Source organism: Chlorocebus sabaeus, chromosome 11 (genome assembly GCF_047675955.1).
Source record: "Chlorocebus sabaeus isolate Y175 chromosome 11, mChlSab1.0.hap1, whole genome shotgun sequence".
Lineage (NCBI taxonomy): Eukaryota > Metazoa > Chordata > Mammalia > Primates > Cercopithecidae > Chlorocebus > Chlorocebus sabaeus.
The window spans coordinates 27,698,451-27,719,348 of NC_132914.1; the positions used below are offsets into that span (position 1 = coordinate 27,698,451).

General features: G+C 38.3%; 2 protein-coding genes across 3 annotated transcripts in view; one reads left to right on the plus strand and one right to left on the minus strand.

Annotated features, from left to right (window-relative positions):
* INTS13 (integrator complex subunit 13) overlaps nucleotides 1-12,452 on the minus strand; it is a 33,280-nt gene extending 20,828 nt beyond the window's left edge. Inside the window, exons 1-5 of the mRNA XM_007967996.3 lie at nucleotides 11,875-12,452; nucleotides 10,639-10,874; nucleotides 8,620-8,694; nucleotides 2,772-2,974; nucleotides 2,266-2,346 (exon numbers count right to left, since the gene is read on the minus strand). Coding sequence (XP_007966187.1) covers nucleotides 2,266-2,346; nucleotides 2,772-2,974; nucleotides 8,620-8,694; nucleotides 10,639-10,863 — 584 coding nt within the window. The 5' untranslated portion in view covers nucleotides 10,864-10,874; nucleotides 11,875-12,452. The remainder of the gene's footprint in view (nucleotides 1-2,265; nucleotides 2,347-2,771; nucleotides 2,975-8,619; nucleotides 8,695-10,638; nucleotides 10,875-11,874) is intronic.
* Nucleotides 12,453-12,505: 53 nt separating this feature from the next.
* FGFR1OP2 (FGFR1 oncogene partner 2) overlaps nucleotides 12,506-20,898 on the plus strand; it is a 28,758-nt gene continuing 20,365 nt past the window's right edge. The window contains exon 1 of one of the 2 annotated variants that reach the window (XM_007967994.3): nucleotides 12,506-12,779. The gene's annotated coding sequence lies outside the window, so the exon portion shown is untranslated. The remainder of the gene's footprint in view (nucleotides 12,780-20,898) is intronic. The other variant, XM_007967995.3, reaches the window with a different exon arrangement.

The following is a 20,898-nucleotide window of genomic DNA, read 5'->3' on the forward strand; positions in this document are numbered from 1 at the left end:
TAACCCAAAAGCTAAATATTAGATAGGCAGTATATGTAATTGCTATACCAGTATGAACACTTAATGAGTATACACATTTAATTTAAATGCAAAAAATAATAATTTGCTGTGTTTGAAGGATAAAATAAAGATAAAACTCTTATAATTAAGTATAATTTTCAATAGATAACTGCAACAGCGAAAATGAATAAATATTGTATTAATTTCCCTTATACTAATGTTTCTTAAGGATAAAATCAGGCAATACTAACCATTAGCTACAATTAGTTATTTCCAAGAATATAGGATTGGTAATGCTAAAAATTTCCCCCAACTTTTTATTTTGAAATTTCCAGACCTATAGGAAAGTTGAAAGAAAAGTACTATTAAATGAACAACCATATGTCCTTCACCTAGAGTCACTGTTAGCTATATTTGCTTTCTCTATATACTACAACTAAATAGATACACACTTTTTAAGTAAACTATTTGAGAGTAAGTTGCAGAGGGCTTGACGTGCAGTCCTAAACACTTCAGCATGCTTCTCCTAGTGAGGACAATCCTACTAATAACAATACTATGACTGCACCTAAGAAAATTAATAATCACTCTAAAAAAGTCCATACTGCAATAGTTCCAAACATGTCTTTACTAGCTGTGACACAATCACAAATATACATATTGGTCTCTGCTCATGCTTCCTAGCACAGAGCTCCTGAAATTCTTGTAACTTCCTAAATGACAGGGGCGCTAGGAGCATCTTTTGCTCTAGCATTTGGTTTCTGATCCCAGTTCTTGACACATAGCTCTTAAGTTCCTTGGAATTTCCTGGGTGACAGGAACATCTTTTCTTCTACTGAAGCAACTTTAGTGGGATCCTGGACAGCTCCCCAATGGGGTCTGGACACCAGAAAGAACAAGCAATGATTAGAAGCTCAGCAGCATTCAGCCCCACTCTGCTATCCTCCAGAGAGGGCAGAGAAGCTAGATAGTGAGTTAATAATCAATCACACCCAAATGAAGCCTCCGTAAAAATCCCTAAGTATGGGGCTCAGAGAGCTTCTAGGTTGGTAAACACATCCATGTGCTGGGAGGGTGGTACACCCCAACTCCACAGGGACAGAACCTGATGCACTTGGGATCCTTCCAACCTCACCCTCTTCATGTGGCTGTTCATCTGTATCCTTTATAATAAATCAGAAAACTGAAATGTTTCCCTGAGTTCTACGAGCCCATCAGAACAAAGTATTGAACGTGAGGAGGGGATTGTGGAAACACCTAATTTGTAGCCAAGTCAGACAAAAGTGTGGGGAACCACTAGTCAAGATTTGTGTCTAAGTGGGGTACAGTCTTGTGGAACTGAGTCTGCAATAACTAATCTGTGGGGTCTGTATTAACTCCAAGGAGTGTCACAATTGAATTGTAGGACACACAGTTGGTATCCACAGAGTTGGAGAATTAATTGGTATGGAAGAAAAACCCACACATTTGATCAAAAGTACTAGTGTGAGTATAGAGGAAAAAAAAAACTGTTTTCCTTTTCAGAAACAGAAAAAGATTTTTGAAAAATCACACAATGAACTACTTGTTATGTTTAGATGTGGTACATACTGAATAATGCCACTAACAACTTGCATATTTTACAATCTTTAAAAAATTAAAATGAAAATGTTATTTATTTTTTTTTGAGACATGGTCTTGCTCTGGAGTGTAGCTGCCCAGGCTGGAGTGTAGTGGCACAGTCTCGGTTCAATGCAACCTCCGCCTCCCAGGCTCAAGCAATTCTCCTGCCTCAGGGGCCTGAGTAGCTGGGACTACAGGCACATGCCACCAGGTCTGGCTAATTTTTGTATTTTTCATAGTGTAGAGACGGGATTTTGCCATGTTGCCTAGGCTGGTCTTCAACTCCCGAGCTCAGGTTATCTACCTGCTTCAGCCCCACAAAGAGCTGGAACAACAGGCATAAGCCACTACACCCAGCACATTTTACAAATTTGAAACACAACTATGAGACTAAACCATCAAAACAAATACACATTATAAATTTATGTATTATTTTATCCTTTTGATCACCTATCTTGTGGGAGAAAAGTAAAATATTAAAGTGAAAGGGAAAATGAAAAAAAAAGTTTCTGATCAAACATACGTTTTTTGACTAATTTGTTGAGTCAGTAGAGAATTTAGGGAAATGCTACCAGTCACTTTTAAGTTATTGGAAATAATTATAACATATATCTATCAATGTGAACATATTTATTTCATTTATGAATTATGAATTATACTCACTGATCTGAATTTGCAGCAAGCTTGTTATGTTCATGAATCGTTTCCTGGACACAATCTTCAAGCATTCGCACATGACTATCACTATGGCATAAAAAAGATGTAGCAAATTTAAAGGAATAAACAGTAAAAGTTCAAAACACTCTTCTGCTGTGTTATATTCTTCTATTACTGTGTTATAGACATTAAAGTTACTTCAATAAGGACTATCTTTAGTGTGCTCAGCCATACCACTAAACAACTAGCTGAAAATCCATTGAGGAAAAATGTTAAACTTATCTACATGATGGCAATCTAAACCATTTTCAATGAGATAAGTCTTTATTTTAGAATGGAACACAGCCTCAATATTAAAAGGCAAAACAAAAAAAAAAGGAAAAAAATCAGAAAGGTCACTTGTAATATGCTTGAACATAAACATGTGAACATGCTGTCTCTAGTTTTCTGAAAAACTACAATAGGATTTAAAAATTCCCACAGTGAAAGAATTGCTATAATCAACACCTCACCTTTTTGCATTAGTAATGCAGATTATTCGTCCTCTATTTCCAACACGTTCTGCATTCTCCATGAGTAGAGTACGAGCCTCATGTTGGTATTCGGTAATTTTGCAGAGAGTTTCCACTGCGGCAACAAGACCATGCAGAATACTGCAGCACTCTGGATCTGCCCGAGGATTAGGAGGCCCAACAGCAGCTAATGCCGCCATTAGCTAAGTAAAAGGGAAAACAATTATGTTGACAAGAGTATGTGCAATTCAGATAAAAATATCACAAGAAAGAAAACTACACACCAATGTATCTTACATATATGGACATGATCATTCTTAAAAAAATAGTACCAAGTCCAGTAACACACAAAGAAGAATTATACACCACGAACAAGTGGGATTTATTCTAGGAATGCAAAGTTTATTTAATATACAAATATCAATTATTACAATACATCATACATCAATAAAATAAAACTCACATGATCATCTCAATAAACACAGAAACAGCAGTTGACAAGATCCAAGACCTTTTCATAATTAAAAAAATTAGGAAAAGAAGGGAACTTCCTCAAGAAGACAAAGGACACCTATGAAAAACCCACTGCTAACATCATACTTAATGGTGAAAGATTGGATGAATTCTCCCTACACATCAGTAACAAAGAAGTTTATTCTCATCACTTCTATTCAACGCTGTACTGGAAGCTCTAGCCAGGGCGATAGGAAAGAAAAAGAAATAAAAGAAATCCATGCCAAGCTCAGTGGCTCATGCCTGTAATCCCAGTACTTTGGGAAGCCAAGGCAGGACAATTGCTTGAGGCCAAGAGTTCAAGACCAGGCTAGGCAACAAAGCAAGACACCGTTTCTACAAAAAGAAAAGAAAAAAAAATTAAAAAATCAGCTAGGTGTGGTAGTGTACACCCATAGTCCTAGCTACTTAGAAAGCTGAGGCAGAAGGATTGCTTGAGTCCGGGAGGTCAGCCTCTGAACTCTGGCCTAATTGATGAAGAGAGATGAGAGAGAGAGAAAGACAGAAAGACAGAAAGGAAGGAAGAAAGGAAGGAAGGAAGGAGAGAGAGAGAAAGAAAGGGAAGAAAGGAAGGAAGAAAGAGAGAAAGGAAGGAAGAAAGGAAAAAGGGAAGGAAGGAGAGGGAAGAGGAAGAAAGGAAGGGAGAGAGAGAGGATGAACAGAATCCAGATTGAAAGGAAAGAGGTAAACCTATTTCTATGTTGCAGAGAACATTATGCTGAATTTACAAAATCCCAAGATATCCACTAAAAAACTATTACAACTAATATACAAGTTTGGCAAACCTGTAGTATACAAGATTAATACACAAAAATCAACTGTATTTCTATATACTTATAATAAACAATCTGAAGACTAATTTTCTTTTAAATCCCACTTAAAACAGCATCAAAAATAAAATACTTAGAAATAAATTTAACAAGCACTATAAAACTTACACTCTGAAAACAACAAAACATTGTTGAAAGAAGTTAAAAATCTAAAAAATGAAAAAACATACCATGCTCATGGATTGGAAGAGTTAATATTGTTAAGATGGCCATATTATCCAAACTGGCCTACAGTGTCAACATAATCCCCAACTTCTTTGTAGTAATTGATAAGGTGATTCTAAAATTCATATGGAATTGCAAGGGACCCAGACTGGCCAAAATAATCTTCAAAAAGAACAAGGTAAGAAGAGTCACACTTCCTATTTTAAAACTTACTACAAAACAATGGTAATCAAGATAGTGTGGTACTGGCACAGGATAGATACAAAGACATAGAAAGGTTTAACATAGGGAGAAGGTGTGAAATGGATAACTAAAGCTAAACATTAAATAGAGACAAGATTATACATAATTTATACAAAATGTAAATTCTTTTACATATTCTTGAACACCAGTGATTTGCTATACAGTTGCTTTCACAAGTGGAGTCTCCCCCTCCATTCAAAATTTAAAAGCAATGAATGGGATATCATGTATCTTCACCTTGGGAAAGCAGAAAAAAGTAATAATTCCTTTATGACCAGCATACCTGTCCATCAAAAGCACACTTTTACTGAACTGCATAGGTACAGTAGGTACAAATCTGCGTAGATTTGTACTTATTTTTATTCATATACTGCTAGAAAGCCTTCACACTTCTTTCATAGTACCTCTTGAAAAAGGTAAAACATTTCTTTCACAGTATTTAAAAAAGAAGTACAGTGGAAATGTATGGAATTCTTAAAATTGTTTTTTCAGGTAATAGTATATTAAGAACATTCTGTAATGATATTAGTGCAAAGCCAAGCCAATCAAAGCCTACTGAGTGAATTCCCTCAAAAGAATGAAAAATTAGCTATGTTTACATATATTATACTAATCACATTTTAAGACCAAACAGTATGATAAAACACATTTTCTTTAAAAGTGTTCTATTTAAAACTAACCTCGGAGAAAAATAAAATTACATTAAATTAAAAAAAAGAAAAAGAGGCTGGGTGTGGTGGCTCATACCTGTAATCCCAGCACTTTGGGAGGCCGAGGCGGGCAGATCACTTGAGGTCAGGAGATCGAGACCATCCTGGCTAACACGATGAAACCCCATCTCTACTAAAAACACAAAAAATTAGCCAGGCGTGGTGGCGCACACCTGTAGTCCCAGCTACTCGGGAGACTGAGGCAGGAGAATCGCTTGAACCAGGGAGGCGGATGTTGCAGTAAGCCGAGATTGCACCACTGCACTCCAGCCTGGGCAACCGAGCGAGATTCCGTCTCAAAAAAACAAAAAGGAAAACAAAAAATAGTAATAATAAAAAAAAAACACCTCAGATGGGATTGTTACCACTGTATAGCACCCATTCACAAAAAAATTTTGACATTAAATAATTCAAATAATGTATTCAATTATTTCACTAAAGCCTTGTTTCTCATGTTGTTCATATTCATTGTGAAGGACCTCATAGACTGAAGTCTTCTATCCAACTAAATAACAGCAAAGAACATAAGCTACTAGTAACTCAGTATCTTTAGACAATGTTAAAACATAAACCTAACTGGTTGAGCATGAGTCGGTTTCTGCTTCCTCCACTAAAATCGAAGTAAAAGATTTTACTTTTTAAAAAACATAAACCAGGGCTGGTTGTGGTGGCTCACACCTATAATCCTAGCACTTTGGAAGGCCGAGGCGGGCAGATCACCTGAGGTCAGGCGTTCAAGACCAGCCTGGCCAACATGATGAAACCTCGTCTCTACTAAAAATACAAAAATTAGCCAGGCGTGGTGGCAGGTGCCTGTAATTCCAGCTACTCAGGAGGCTGAGGCAGGAGAATTGTTCGAATCCCGGAGGCAGAGGTTGCAGTGAGCCTAGATCGCGCCACTGCACTCCAGCCTGGGCAACAAGAGCGAAACTCAGTCTCAAAACAAACAAACAAAAACAACACAGAAACCAAAAAAGAAAGCATAAACCCACAAGCATGAAGTGAGTGGAAGAGACAAGAACAAACAAGATAGAAATCAACAAGAATGTATAAAAATGGATGAAGAAGCGGTGATGAACTTAATAGGACTGAATACGCAGAAATCTAAGTGCCCATGGAAGGTAAAAGGCAAAATAATATACCCTGCAGAATCCAGGAGAAGTTCAAGAACTGGAGGCACCAATTACCAAACACAGCGGGGTAAGGCAAGATACTAAAAATGTCAATAGCTTGAAGTCAGTTTAAAGAACAACTTGACTCCCAGATCTTACTTACACCCTACCTGTGTAAGTGACTACCTCTCCCCTACCCGACAAGATACAGAATCACACTCCTTGGAAGAACTGAAACTGAAAGGTATCAAACATGGATACCAAAAGCACATGAGAGAGTAAAGGTAAGATACTAAATCACTACTGCACAATAGAACTTACTGTGATGATGGAAATGTTCTCTATCTGTGCTGTCCAATACAGTAGCCACTATCTATGTGAGGCTTACTGTGCATCTGAATATGGCTAATGCTACAGGGGAAATGGTATAACTTACCCTCTCCCCTGTCTCCCAGAGAGCTGACAACCAAGTTGTCATACAGATAAAAGAGTAGAAGAACAGTCCCAGAGAGACCATCTGTCAACTCCAATGTTTGGAGGTTCCCTAGTGCAAACAATCGGCTTAAACTACAATGAAGTATAGTCAGCAATACCTACTCCACAATATGTAGATTTTCTAATCTGCAATTTAGTGCCTTGCTTTTAAATAAGACTGCCTACCTAAGTATCAGCAGGCATTTAAGAAAAGCCTCAACATGAAAAGAACTTGAGAACACAGAAGGAACAAAAGAAAACCTCAAATAAATTAATGTTAATACCTGCAGGTAAAATTACACCCATAAAACAAGAAAAGGTTATGCCAAAAATAGACATAATTAGAGTGTAAGTCAAAGTTCTTGGAAATTAAAAGTACAACCAAATAGAGTTCTATACAAGGGTTAAAAGCTTCAAAAAAGCAGAATGACTGACAATGAGATGATCAGTGAGAAAAAGAGTAAGGAATTTAATGCAGGAGGTCTAACATCCCAAGAATGGATATTCCAGAAAGACACAGAACACAGAGACAAGAACATTATCAAAGAACAATGCAGGGAAATTTCCCTGTACTGGAAAATATGAAGCCTAGCACTATGGATGAGAACAGATCAACACCAAGGCACATCACTGAAATTCTAACAGCTTTCAGAAGGAAATTATAAAGAAAAATGGTGTTAGGTTTCTCAGCACTGGAGGCTTAACATATAATTTTGTGGAGTATATAATGCCCTCAAAATTTTGAGGAAAAAGTTATTTCCAACACGGATTTGCTACCCCCAAAGTATCAGCAAAGGGCAAGGTAAACTACAGGCATCCCAGAGGTTATGTTCTACCAAAACAAAAGATTACACAAAGAAAATGAGAGGAAAAAAGTGGGATCTGAAAAATAGGGAGAGGAGGATGACAGCAGCGCAGTGGGCCTAGAAAGCAGCCAGTTCAAACTGGAGCAGAAGACTGTGCTCCAAGAAGTTCCTCAGGGGACAAAACCAAACAGCTGAATTATCTAACACATTTATGATCACAATATTGGGCGGTTTTGTAGAAGCATGAGGAAAAGCAGCAATGGATATTATGAAAAGAAAACACATGAAGGGGACAAAAAGGAGATACTAAATAATTCTAGGAATAAACAAAAAGCTATATAAGGAACTAACCATATATATTAGTTGGCTTAACAGTGAATAATACTTTATGTAGATGTTATAATACAAACATGAAACTTTGAAAACTGACATATTTATATTGAGAACACAAGGGAAGGGGGCAGGCATTGGACACATGAAGGTCAGGAGTTCAAGACCAACCTGGCCAACATGGCTAAACCCTATTTCTACTAAAAACTACAAAAATTAGCCGGGCGTGGTGGCACATGCCTGTAGTCTCAGCTGCTCGGGAGGCTTAGGTAGGAGAATCTATTGAACCTATAAGACAGAGGTTGCAGTGAGCTGAGATGGCGCGATGCACCCCAGTCTGGGTGACAGTAAGACTCCGTCTCAAAATAAATAAATAAATAAATAAGTAGATAAATAAACAGAAAACTCAATAAACAGGAATAAAAACACGTTATTTAGAAATCTGCAAGTAAATACGACAACCGCTAAAACATGGAAGTTTGCTTGGGGGTGCTCGGGGTAGGGAATGACTAGAATGGAGATAGCTGTTTTCTTTTCATATAACTTGGCATTTTAACACTATATGCAAATCCTAGAGTGATTTAAAAAACTGGTCATTTTTTAAAAAAGTATTACTACATTTAGATAATTTTTACAAATGGCCACATCTCAAAATCTAACCATACCTCCTGTAAATTTTGGTCTTCTTGAGTCCAAGAATTTAAAACATGTGCTCCAGAATCACTCACAATAAAATTCACCTAATAGATTCCAAAGAAACAATTAGTATTCAACTCCAATTTCACTCAATTACCAACATATTTTCAAGTAACATGCAATTTCTAACACTGTTTCACTGATTCATTTATTCACTCATTTTATAGTTACAGAATGTGTAGTACATGCCAGGTGTCATTGCTGGCACTGAGTATGTGGGAATAGAGTGATGAATAAAAAAGTTCTGTTACAATGTGGGGAAAGTCAGGGGAGGGGAGTCTACCAGGACAAAGGGCATTGCAGGAAGATTACAAACAAATAAATGAACAAGATAATTTCAGAGAGTGATAAATGTTATGAAAAATAAGTTAATTAGCTACTTTAGATTGGGTGATCAGAGGAGGACTCTCCATAGCAGTGGCAACTGAAGGCAATCCAAAACCAGCCACTATAAATCAGGGATAATCTGGGTACAGCAAACAACAAATGCAAAGGCATCTAAGCACATACACTGGAAAGGGCGAAAGTCAGAGCAGGCAGTGGGAGAGGAGACAAACTCAGAGAAATAGGCAGGAGCTGTATCATATAGGGCACTGAAAGCCAAAATAATGTATACGGACTTTACACTAAGTTTTAAAGTAAAAAGCAAGTTTGAAAATTTAAAATTACCTGCTATCAGGTAAGATAATGACAAGGAATATTTTCGAAAACTTATCAAATGATGATTCTGACCCAAGTTCCTTTTTGGGTAGAGGGTTAGATTTCTCTCTTTACTCTGGACAACACGATCTAATCTATGATCTTTTTCCTTATATATCGATGAAATACTAGTTTTCCTTTCTCCCCCAAGAAGTCTGATAATTGGTCTTCTCTTCCAAGGCTTATCTGACAGGGACATATTTTGCAAGCCACTTCACTTAGATTTATCTCTTTTAAAGCTTACATCAAGGAAGTAAGTGTTATATTGACATGGGAGGAAACTAAGGCTTGGAGAGATTAAGAAATATGATCAAAGTCACATGGCTGGTAGCTAACCATGCCAAGGTCTGAACCAAAGCCTGTGCTCTACATCAGTTATATTCCCTCTCATTATATATTTTTATCATACACAGAATGCACACAAATTTTAAGAAGGGCTTATATTTTAATTTGGAATATATCTGAATGTATAATATCAGTCTATGTTCACCTTTACTCTACTGCCCTACCTTCCTCAGTCTAAGAATTGGCTAGGTCCCAGCCTAGGCTGCTTCAAGTAAGACAGAAAGCAAGCCTTCCACTTGTGGCTAACCAAATGACTTCCCCAAAATAAGACATTTAAGATACTGAATTCTAAGACTAAACTTTAATACCTGTAATTTCTATCAATCATCCATTTCTCTTCTTACTGATAAACCATTTCCACTCAGCGTTCTTAAAAGTATTTCTTTCTAATATGGCCAAACATTACAGCAGTTTAGTATATATTTGCTAAACTTGCAAGCAGCCAGCCAGCTTAGGTTCAAATTCTGGCTCTGCCTCTAAGTAACTATGTGACTCAGGACAAGTTTCTTCTCTTTACCTCAGTTTCCGGATCTACAACAGGGAAGCAACAAACAAGACTGACACTCAGCTGCTACATGCCAGCACAGTTTGACAACAGCTCTCAATGGTCAGTCTGTGTTCTATACTGGTTGTTACATACTTTGACTATTGCTTCAACACCTACAGTTCCTACCTAAGATGACTGTTATGAGAATTAAAGAAATTAATAAGTATGAAGCACTTTGAAATATGTCTGGCACATGTAAGTGCTCAATAATTGTTAGCTGTTATTATTACTGGCCCCAATTAAACATCCATTATATATTCATCCCAAAGGGCAGCATTATGTACCACATTTTAAGTAATAAACACAGTCATAATCTACAGCAAATTCATACAAAAAATTCATTTATGCAGTTAAGTACATCCCCAAAATCATGATTTTGTTTGTACTTCACACTCACCAGCTTTTTGAAAGGAAATATATCATACATTATTCTACAATATTCCATGGAAGATTCTACTGAGCAAGTCCACAATGATTTAGATATGGGGGCCAAAGGAATGATTCCTTGGGTTCTATTCTTCACCAGCATATCAAACTCGACATGCTGCCTGCATGATTCTGCCATATAAGGGCAGTGATCCACAACAAACACTGTTTTATGAGATTCAGAAAAAATCTTCATTTTGTTTTGACCTGTAAAGGGAAAAACATATTAGCCAAATATTTATACATAACATCTAGCATCTTAAATTTTTTCTTATTTTCTCAAGAAGATTCTTTTCCTCAAGACGACTTGATAGGGAACATGAGTAATACGTTCAAAGAAATCTGTCCAACAAAGGACAGTTTAATGAGGTCATGACCAGAAAGCAACGGTATCAATACACCATATGAGGCTGTTACTCTACCAGGCACAGACAAAATTGCTAGTGCATACATTTTTGGTTTTCCTTTTAAAATGAACTTAAAATTGTCAGAGGGAAACATTTTGACATTTAATTGTATTTGATTCCCTTACATATACGAAACATAGTAAGTGACAAATACTCTTGAAATACACCTTTATGGTCCCTGCTAATTGACGTTCGTCACATATAAACCCCAAGCCAGTATTTTTGGACTTCCCTCCTAGAAAAACGTTTGAAGATTTCTGAAAAAGGGGGACTGGGGGGTAGGGGTGCGGAATTAACAGGAAAGTGGAGTGACAGCAAAAGAAAAGGCCAAAACAAAGATAAACATCTCCTAAGATAACCGCACATCAGGTCTTCGCCTTAGGATGAGGACCCCAACTTCACACTCTCCCCTTAGCTTTTGAAACATCACAGTAATTTACAAGGTAGAGCAGAAAAACTTAGTTGTTACCATCACACTGGTGTGGAAGAGCAAATTTAAAACTTTTAAAACTTTTACTTATTAAAACAGAGCATATGGTACTCCCCTGCTTCGCTAACAAAATCTTATACTGAATAGACAATCCACATTCGAAAAGCACATGGCAAGCAGAGCCAAAGTGTTAATCAAAACGAACTGATTTCTTACGATCCAGCTATTTTCACCTCCTGCTTTCAAGACGCATCTCCCCTTCACGCAAAACTCTCTTTGAGAAACCTTCTAGACCCACTTTGCTGCAGGGTGGGGGGTGAAAAATACAAGGTGAGTGGATAAGAAGACCTCAGGATCGAGGTTCGCTTACTTTCGTGCCTGGTCCTGCAGTGAAAACGAAGAGGCTATGGACCACAGCCTCTCTGGAAAAGGCTGCTGGCTGGGTGGGGAGAGTCAGCGCACAGTCGGGAGTGTCTGGTGCCACAGACAGGGGACTATGATTTCCCCGATCATCTCCTAGCACACCGGTCCTTCCCAGGCTTCCTAAGAGCAAGAGCGCGCGTGCGCGTGCACACTCACACACTCGGGCTCGCGCGTGCGCACAGCGCTCTCCGACAGCCCCGCCAAGTCTCCCTTCCCCCTCGGAGGGCCAGGCTTCCCAGTCGCCGAACAGGAAGAGGGCGGGGCCAAAGAGAAAAAAAAGCCTCCACCCCTGGAGATTTTCCACCTACTAATTTTCCCAGTCACCCATTGGGAAGCAGGATCTGGGCGGCCTGAAAGCGTCCCCAACAGCGAAGTACCAACCACGGCCCCCTAAGCGTACGGCCCACCCACCCGGTCTCCCCTTCTCTGTCTCTCCACCCTGGCCGGTTTCCCCTGGAAAAACTCGCGAGATTTTGCGAGAGGCCGAGCGAAGGCCTGGGAGGGGAGGAATAGGGAGGGACATAGAAGGGCCCCGCCCCGCCTTCTCGCGCAAAGCGGAGAGTGGTCAGTTCTGCCCCACTGTAACGCGAGGAAGGAAATCTCGCGAGGCTGGAGTCCTCCGGGAGAGCCGGTCGGAGGCGGTCGGCGGAGGTGTCTACCCATCCGGTGATGGGGCTGAACGCCACTGTCTTCCCGGACACCCCTACGCTGCCTCCGTGCGGCTCTGCGTCTGCTTGCTGAGGAGGCGGATTAGGGGCGCAGAGTCTCTTCCTTTGAGTGCCTAGGTCCCGGTTAGTAGGGGCTTTGAGCCCGCATCGCCACAGCTGACGGCTGCGAGGGACTAAGAGCAGAGTAAGTGGACTAAATCCAGGGACGGGAGCAGGGGTGGGCGACACGGAGGCGTCCTTCGCTGGGGCAGTCTTTCGCCCGGGCCGGTGCCTTGCGCCTCTTGAACCACCGGCGCCCGCCCCCGGCCGCTTCCCGCCGCAGGTTCCCAGCTCCTGGGAACCGGCGTTCCTCTCCGCACCCCTCCGGCTCCGAGCTCCTCATAATGGAGATGGGGTGCGGAAAGTTTAGTGAAAAGCCTTGGCCCTAACGCTTTGGACACACCTTCCGTGTGTACTTTCATCCTGCCTTGGCCACCTGCGGGCTCACCACCGGACGGGGGACGCTTTCAGTCACCTGTTTGCAGCGTCTAATGGAGATAACTTGTTTCTTGAAACTGCTCTCCAAGGGTATTACTCTTTTCTGGTTTTCTTCTTGCCTTTCTTCTGTATCCCATCTCTGATAACGGTTCCAGTATCTGTCTTGCTATCCGAACTGGAAAACCAGGAATCATCCTTGGTTCTTCATTTCCACTCACACTGCATTGTATTATTTTTTTTTTTTTTCGCCAGAATTAGTGCGGTTGCCCTCCCGCCCCTCGCCCTCCACTGGTTTCTCTGCTATAATCCTTCCATAGAGTTATTATAAAATACATATTTATCTCTGTCCTTTCTTTAAACTTTTTAGTAACTGTATTGCTGACAGAATCAAATCCTAATTGTTAAGCACATCATCATTCAGGATCTTTTACAGTCTGCCCCAATCCATTTTACCTTTTAGTCTTACTTTAATATCCGACCATACCAGACTATACTGGCTGTTTCCCCAAACATGCCATACACTTTGACAGCTCTGTACTTTTGTACGTGCGGTACCATCTGTCTAGGATATTTACTGTTCCTCTCTTTTACCGCCTATCAAAACCCAATTCATAAATCGTTGTCTTCTCATACTCCCCCAGGTGACATTGATGCCGCTGTGCTCCCTACGCATTTGAAACATTTCTTCTGCAGTATTTATTAGGTTGTATTATTTGTTTCTGTATCTGTCTCTCCTGCCAATTTGAACCTGGGTCTGTCTGGAATCAGGTCTTATTCATCTCTGAGAAAAAGTCCAATACTTGACATGTAGCAAGCATTATTTATATATACATATGTATATTTATTGAAATTGAATAGTTCTAAAGAATTCACCATAAGAGTTCTTCATCCTTTAAAATCATAGAATTTTGGAGCCAGAAGGAACTCTGTACATTGGCTTAAAGGCTCCTGACCTGTTTTGTATGTGAGAAACCCTGCACTTCTAATACACACGCAATTGTACTTTTAGTAATTGTTGATTGAAATTACGTATAATGACAGAAAACTACTATGCTTTTAAATGATTTTGTATTTTATTTTTGTAATATCTTTATATTTGAGAAATGGAGCAGAAATCTCCATTGACTACAGACAGTGCTTGGAGTATGTGCATTCAGGCAACTCTTCCACTGACTCCTTCGCCTGTAGGTTAGAAATAGCTGGTTTATATTAGGTTCCTTCTTGAATTGTCATAACTGTTTAAACATATGTATATGAAACTTATATTCAGCCATAATTCAAAGGGAACGTGTAATTTTTAAAAAATCCTCTAGTGTCATTAATTCCAAAATCTTTCTTCCAACTTTAAAAATTAATTTTCTTCAGAAAGTGTCTTTATACAGTTACAAACATATATTCATTCCAGTATTTTCAAGAACAGTGAAAATTTTCTTTGCTTTCAGATACAGCGATATGTCTGTGTAAATGCTTATTTTTATATGTAATTTACATGCATTCTTTCTTGCATTAAGATTATAAGTTTATATGAAAATCACGACTATACCTTTTAGTTTTTTTATTTTCATATGGGTCAGTTCATATAATATTAGAGACATAAACCTGAACATGAAAAAATTTAAACTAAATTGTTGACATTTAAAGACACATCTGTGGTGTATCAGTAGCCACAGTATTTCTGTGTAGATGTAGTGGTAGGAGTAGTGGATTGGCCGATAAGGGAAACAAAGTTTCCAATCAGTAAACATTCATTGATCTTATAGTTAATGTGATGCCTAATTAAAATGGTTGCTAGGCTTTTATTAATTATCTAGAAAATACTTGAATTTTTTTTAGTCTTTAAAATTTCTCTTACATTTCATATATATTCCCATTTATTTTCTGAGGTTGGCTTGAAAAATATGATTTGAATTTCCTTAAATTTTTCTTAACCAAAATCTGAAAGTAAACAGCTGGCAATTGCTGTCTTGGGTGGGTGGTGGTTTCTCTTTTATCAGCAGCAGAATGTTCTGAGCCTTCTGCCAGGAGTCTGACTGCAAAAGTCTTTGGGTGGTAAAGTGGGCGAGAATGTGACTAATGCAGAAAAGAAAAAAATAATTTTTTTAACTTGCTAAAAAAAAAAAAAAAAAAAAGATTCATCTGTAATTTGGACCTGCCTAGAGAAAATAATGTAAGTAAGTGTATTATGGCCAGTTAAGATAGGCACTATAAAAATAGGTCAAAAAGTTTAGAATATTCCTTTTTTACTGAAGTCTGGTTTTTTTTTGTTTTTTTTTTTGAGATGGAGTCTTGCTCTGTTGCCCAGGCTGGAGTGCAGTGGTGCGATCTCGGCTCACTGCAAGCTCCACCTCCCGGGTTCACGCCATTCTCCTGCCTCAGCCTCCCGAGTAGCTGGGACTACAGGCACCCGCCACCACGCCCGGCTAATTTTTTGTGTTTTTAGTAGAGATGGGGTTACACCGTGTTAGCCAGGATGGTCTCAATCTCCTGATCACATGATCCGCTCGTCTCGGCCTCCCAATGAAGTCTGTTTTTTAAAATTTGAAACTTGTTAGAGAGTTTGGAAAATAGTCTTCTTCCTCCCACTCCACTTCCTGGCCAAAAAAGAGGGGAAGCATAATGGTCTACAAAAAAGGTGATAAAGTAAAAGCATATTAAAAAATATTTTAAACTTTTGTGTGGTTTCACTTACAGGAAATGAACATGCAAATTCTTAGAAACTGTTGTCACTGTGTTTCTGAAATGCTAAAAAAATTATGCTTTGAGCTATCTACTGTTTATAATTCCTTTCCCTGAATAGGTAGGTTTTTATAAATGTAGTTCATTTTGATAGTAGTATTTCATTATGCAATCTGGAGAGGAGAGAGTGTTTTTCATAAAGTGGATGTTAATTGCAATTTTAAAAAGCCAATCAGTAAACATTCATTAATCTTGTAATTAACTGTGACACCTAATTAAAATGGTTGCTTGCTAGGCTGTTAAGTCTGGAAAATATTTGAATTTTTTTTATTCTTTAAAATTTGTCTTCATATACATTCCCATTTCTTTTCTATGGCGGCTTGAAAATTTTTAAAAATATCTTGGATGTTCCATTTGTGGGGTAGGGTCAGAGAATTTACTTTTTTTTTGTTTTCCACCTAATGAGATTGAAATGATTTCTATATAGGTGAAGAGCAAACAGGACCCTGGGAATCCAGTGTGACTTAAGAGTAGGACACTAGACTGGGGATCAGAAGTTCTATTTTTGTTAGTAGTTTGGCTCCTTCCTTTCTTTGTGGCGCTGTCATTTGGCTTTTTTGTTTGAGTTGGAGTCTCGCTCAGTCGCCCAGGCTGGGGTGCAATGGCGCAATCTCAGCTCACTGCAACCTCCACCTCCCGGGCTCAAGCAGTTCTCCTGCCTCAGCCTCCCGAGTAGCTGGGATTACCGGCGTGCGCCACCACACCTGGCTAATTGTTGCATTTTTAGTAGGGACAGGGTTTCATGTTGGTCAGGCTCGTCTTGATCTCCTGGCCTTGTGATCCGCCTGCCTTGGCCTCCCAGAGTGCTGGGATTATAGGCGTGAGCCACTCAGCTTTTTAGATTTGGAATTCCTGGGTCTACTTCCTCATTGGTAAAATGGGAATAACACTTGTCCTCTTGCCCAAATGACAGTATAAAGTAGTTATTGCTCAGATTCAGAAGGCTACCAACAGTTTGAATTAATTAAAATTATTACCTAACAGTTTGATTTTCCTCTAGGGTACTCTAGAGATCCATTTGAATAGAATTAGGTTAGAGAGAAGGCAAAGAATAGGTGAAACAATTTTAAAGAAGAAAACAGTGACTTATACATATTAGCAAGAGTTTATTTTACAGCTGTTACATTTGAGGCAATGTGGTATTGATGCAGAAATAAATCGTCATTTTAAGAGGGCAGGTTTCATCATGGTTCTAATTGCGTTTCTCTAATGGCTGATGATGTTGAACATCTTTTCTTGTTTCTTATTTGTCCATATCTTTTTGGTTCACTAGTAAAGTCTTTTATTCATTTTTATTTGGATTATTTTCTTACTGTTTTGAGAGGTTTTTATGTATTCTAGATACAAGTCCTTTGTTGGATAAATAATTTGAAAATATTTTCTCCCAGCCTGTAGCTTGTCTTTTCAAACTCTCTAAACAGTGTCTTTCCCAGAACAAAAGTTTGTGGTTTTGATGAGGTTCAGTTTATCAAATTTTTCTTTTATGAATCATGCTTTTAGTGTCATGTTTACAAAAACCTTTGCCTAACCCCAGGTCACAAATATTTTCTCTTAATTTTTTCCTGGAAGTGTTATTGTTTTTAATTTTGCATTTAGACTTATGGTCCATTTTGAGTTAATTTTGGTATAAAGTGTAAGAATTACATTGGGATTAAACTTTTGGCATATAGATGTCCAGTTCTTCCAACAACATTTGTTGAAAAAGCCAACCTTTCTCCTTTGACTTGCCTTTGCACTTTTTTCAAAAATCAGTTGGTCATTTTTGTATGGCCCTGTTTCTAAACTTATTCTGTCTCTCAGCTCTATGCCACCTTGATTGCAGTAGCTTTATAGTAAGTCTTAAACTTTGATAGTGTGAAAAAAACTCTGAAAAATAGTTTCTTCAACTTTTTTTGTTTTCATAGTTGTTTTATCTAGTTTCTTTGCATTTCCATAGAAATTTTAGAATTAGCTTATCAATTTCTCTAAAAAAATCTTGCTGGGACTTTGATTGGAAATTGTACTGTTTGTAGAACAGTTACAGAAAACTTGACGTTTCGGCTGGGCACGGTGGCTCACGCCTGTAATCCCAGCACTTTGGGAAGTTGAGGCAGGAGGATCACTTGAAGTCAGGAGTTCGAGTCCATCCTGGCCAGCATGGAGAGGCAGCAAAACCCTGCCTCTACTAAAAATACAAAAATTAGCTTGGCGTGGTGGCGCACACCTGTAATCTCAACTACTCTGGAGGCTGAGGCAAGAGAATCGCTTGAACCCGAGAGGCGGAGGTTGCAGTGAGCCGAGATCGAACCACTGCACTCCAGTAGCCTGGGCGACAGACTAAGACTCTGTCTCAAAAAAAAGAAAAAGAAAACTTCTCTACTATGTTGAGTCTCCCAGTCCTTGAACACAGTATGTTTCTCCATTCATTTAGATCCTCTCTAGTTTCTTTCATTAGCGTTTTGTAGTTATCAGCACAGATTTTGCATATGTTTTAATTTATGCCCGGGAATCTCAGTTTTGTTTTTTTTTTTCCTTTTCTTTCTTCTTCTTCTTCTTCTTCTTCTTTTTTTTTTTTCTTTTTTTTTTTTTGCTATTGTAAATGTGTGTTTAACAAAAAAAAAGTTTTGGTTTCCATTTGTTTGTTGCCAGTATATAGAAAAACAGTTGATTCTTGTGCTTGTATCCTGTGACGTTGCTAAAATCATATATTAGTTTTAGAAGTTCTTTTTTGGATTCTTTGGGGTTTTCTACATAGACATCAATGTTGGCTGTGAAAAGGGGCCATTTTATTTCTTCTTTTGCAACCTATATGCTTTCTCCCCCCTTCCTAGCCTTATTGCACTAATGTATTTAACCGGACTGGTGACTGGAGACATCCTTCCCTTGTTTCTGATTTTATTGGGAAAGCAGTCAGTCTTTCATTATGAAGTATGATGTTTGCTATAAGTTTTTTGAAAATACCCTTTCTCAGTTTAAAAAAATCCTCTTCTAGTCCTAGCTTGCAGAAAATTTTTATTATGAAAGGATGCTGAATTTTAAAATAATACTCCAATTGGTATGCCTAAGTGATTTTCATCTTCGGTGGATTACACTGGAGACAGCCTTGAATCTGGGATAAAGTTGCATTGGTCAGGGTATATTACTCTCATTATGAGTTGCTGAATTTGAGTTACAGATATTTCCTTAAGGATATTTTGTTTATGTTAATGAAGGATATTAGTCTGTGATTTTCTTGTATTCTCTTTGGTTTTGGTATCAGTAATACATGATTTTACGAGTTTAAAAGTACAAGTATTTCCTTTTCTTCTATTCTTTTTTTAGGAAATTCTATAATAATTGGTGTTACTACTTTAAATGTGTGATAGAATTTGTCCTTGAATCCATCCAGGTCTGGAGATTTTTTGTAGATTTCTAATTACAAATTCAGTTTCTTAAAATAGTTATAATAGGACTATTCTTAGTTGTCTGTTACATCTTGTGTGACTTTATGTAGTTGGTGTTTTTTGAAGAATTAGTCCACTTCATTTAAATTATCCGATTCATGTGTATGGAATTTATTATTGTATTCACTTATCCTTTGAATGAATTAGAGGTCTGTAGTGATATCTCGTCTTTCCTAATATCCCTTCTTTCCTGTTCCTTCTTTCCGTTAGTACTTTATGTCTGCTGTCTTTTTTCTTGGTTAATTTTGCAGGAGGTTTTTCAATTTTTACTTTTTTCAAAGAACTGGCTTGATTTCATTGGGTTTTCTCTGTTGCTTTCCTGTTTTCAATTTCATTGATTTTTACTCTTTATTATTTCCTTCTATTTAATTTAGGTTTATTTTGCTCTTCTTCTCCAAGTTCCTAAAGGTTGAGGCTTATATAATTGATTTGAGATCTAATTTTCTAATATAAGCATTTAATGCTATAAATTTGCTTCAAAGTAGAGTTTTACATACATGCCAAAATTTTTGATATTTTGTATTTTCATGTTTATTTAGATCAAAGTATCTTCTAATTTCCAGAGACTTCCTTTTTGACTTATTATGTAGAAGTACATTGTTTAACTTCCAGATGTTTGGAGATTTTCTTGTTATATCTTAATTACTTACTTTAGTTTGATTTCATTGTAATCAAAGAGCTTAATTTGTACTGGCTGGTCGCGGTGACTCACGCCTGTAATCCCAGCATTTTGGGAGACCGAGGCGAGTAGATCACCTGAGGTCAGGCATTCGGGACCAGCCTGGCCAACGTGGTGAAACCCCGTCTCTACTAAAAATACAAAAATTAGCCAGGCATGGTAGCATGAGCCTGTAATCCCAGCTACTCAGGAGGCTGAGGCAGAAGAACTGCTTGAACCCAGGAGGCAGAGATTGCAGTGAGCCGAGACTGTGCCATTGCACTCCAGCCTGGGTGACAAGAGTGAAACTCCATCTCAAAAAAGAACATAATTTGTATGATTACAGTTCTTTTAAATTTGTTAAGGTTTGTTTTGTGATCCAGGATATGATCTATCCTTGTGAATGTCTTGTGCACTTAAAAAGAATGTATACTCTGCTGTTGTTGGTTGTAGCATTTCATAAATATCAATTCAAGCCATTTAGTGGATGGTGTTCATTTTGTCTATATTCTTGCTGATTTTTGTGTACAGGGTCTGCCAGTTACTGAGAAAGAAGTGTTTAATTTCTCAGCAGTAAGGGTGGGATGTGCCTGTATATCCCTTCAGTTGTTTGAGTTAGTGCTTTTGTGTTTTGAAGCTCTTTAATTATAGTTGTATATACATTTAGGTTGCTTATGTTTTCTTGGTGAATTGGGCTTTTTATCATCATGTAATGTTCCTCTGTCCCAGTAATTTTCTTTTCTCTGAAGTTTACTTTGTCTGATACTTATTTATTTTTTGAGGCAAGTCTCACTTTGTTGCCCAGGCTAGAGTGTAGTGGTATGATCGTGGCTGACTGCAGCCTCAACCTCCTGGGCTTAGGTGATCCTCCTACCTCCACCTCCCAGGTAGCTGTGACTGCGGGTGTGTACCACCATGCCTGGTTAATTTTTTGTATTTTTAGTAGAGATGGGGTTTCACCATGTTTCCCAGGCTGTTCTGGAACCCCTGGCTCCACGATCCGCCAGTCT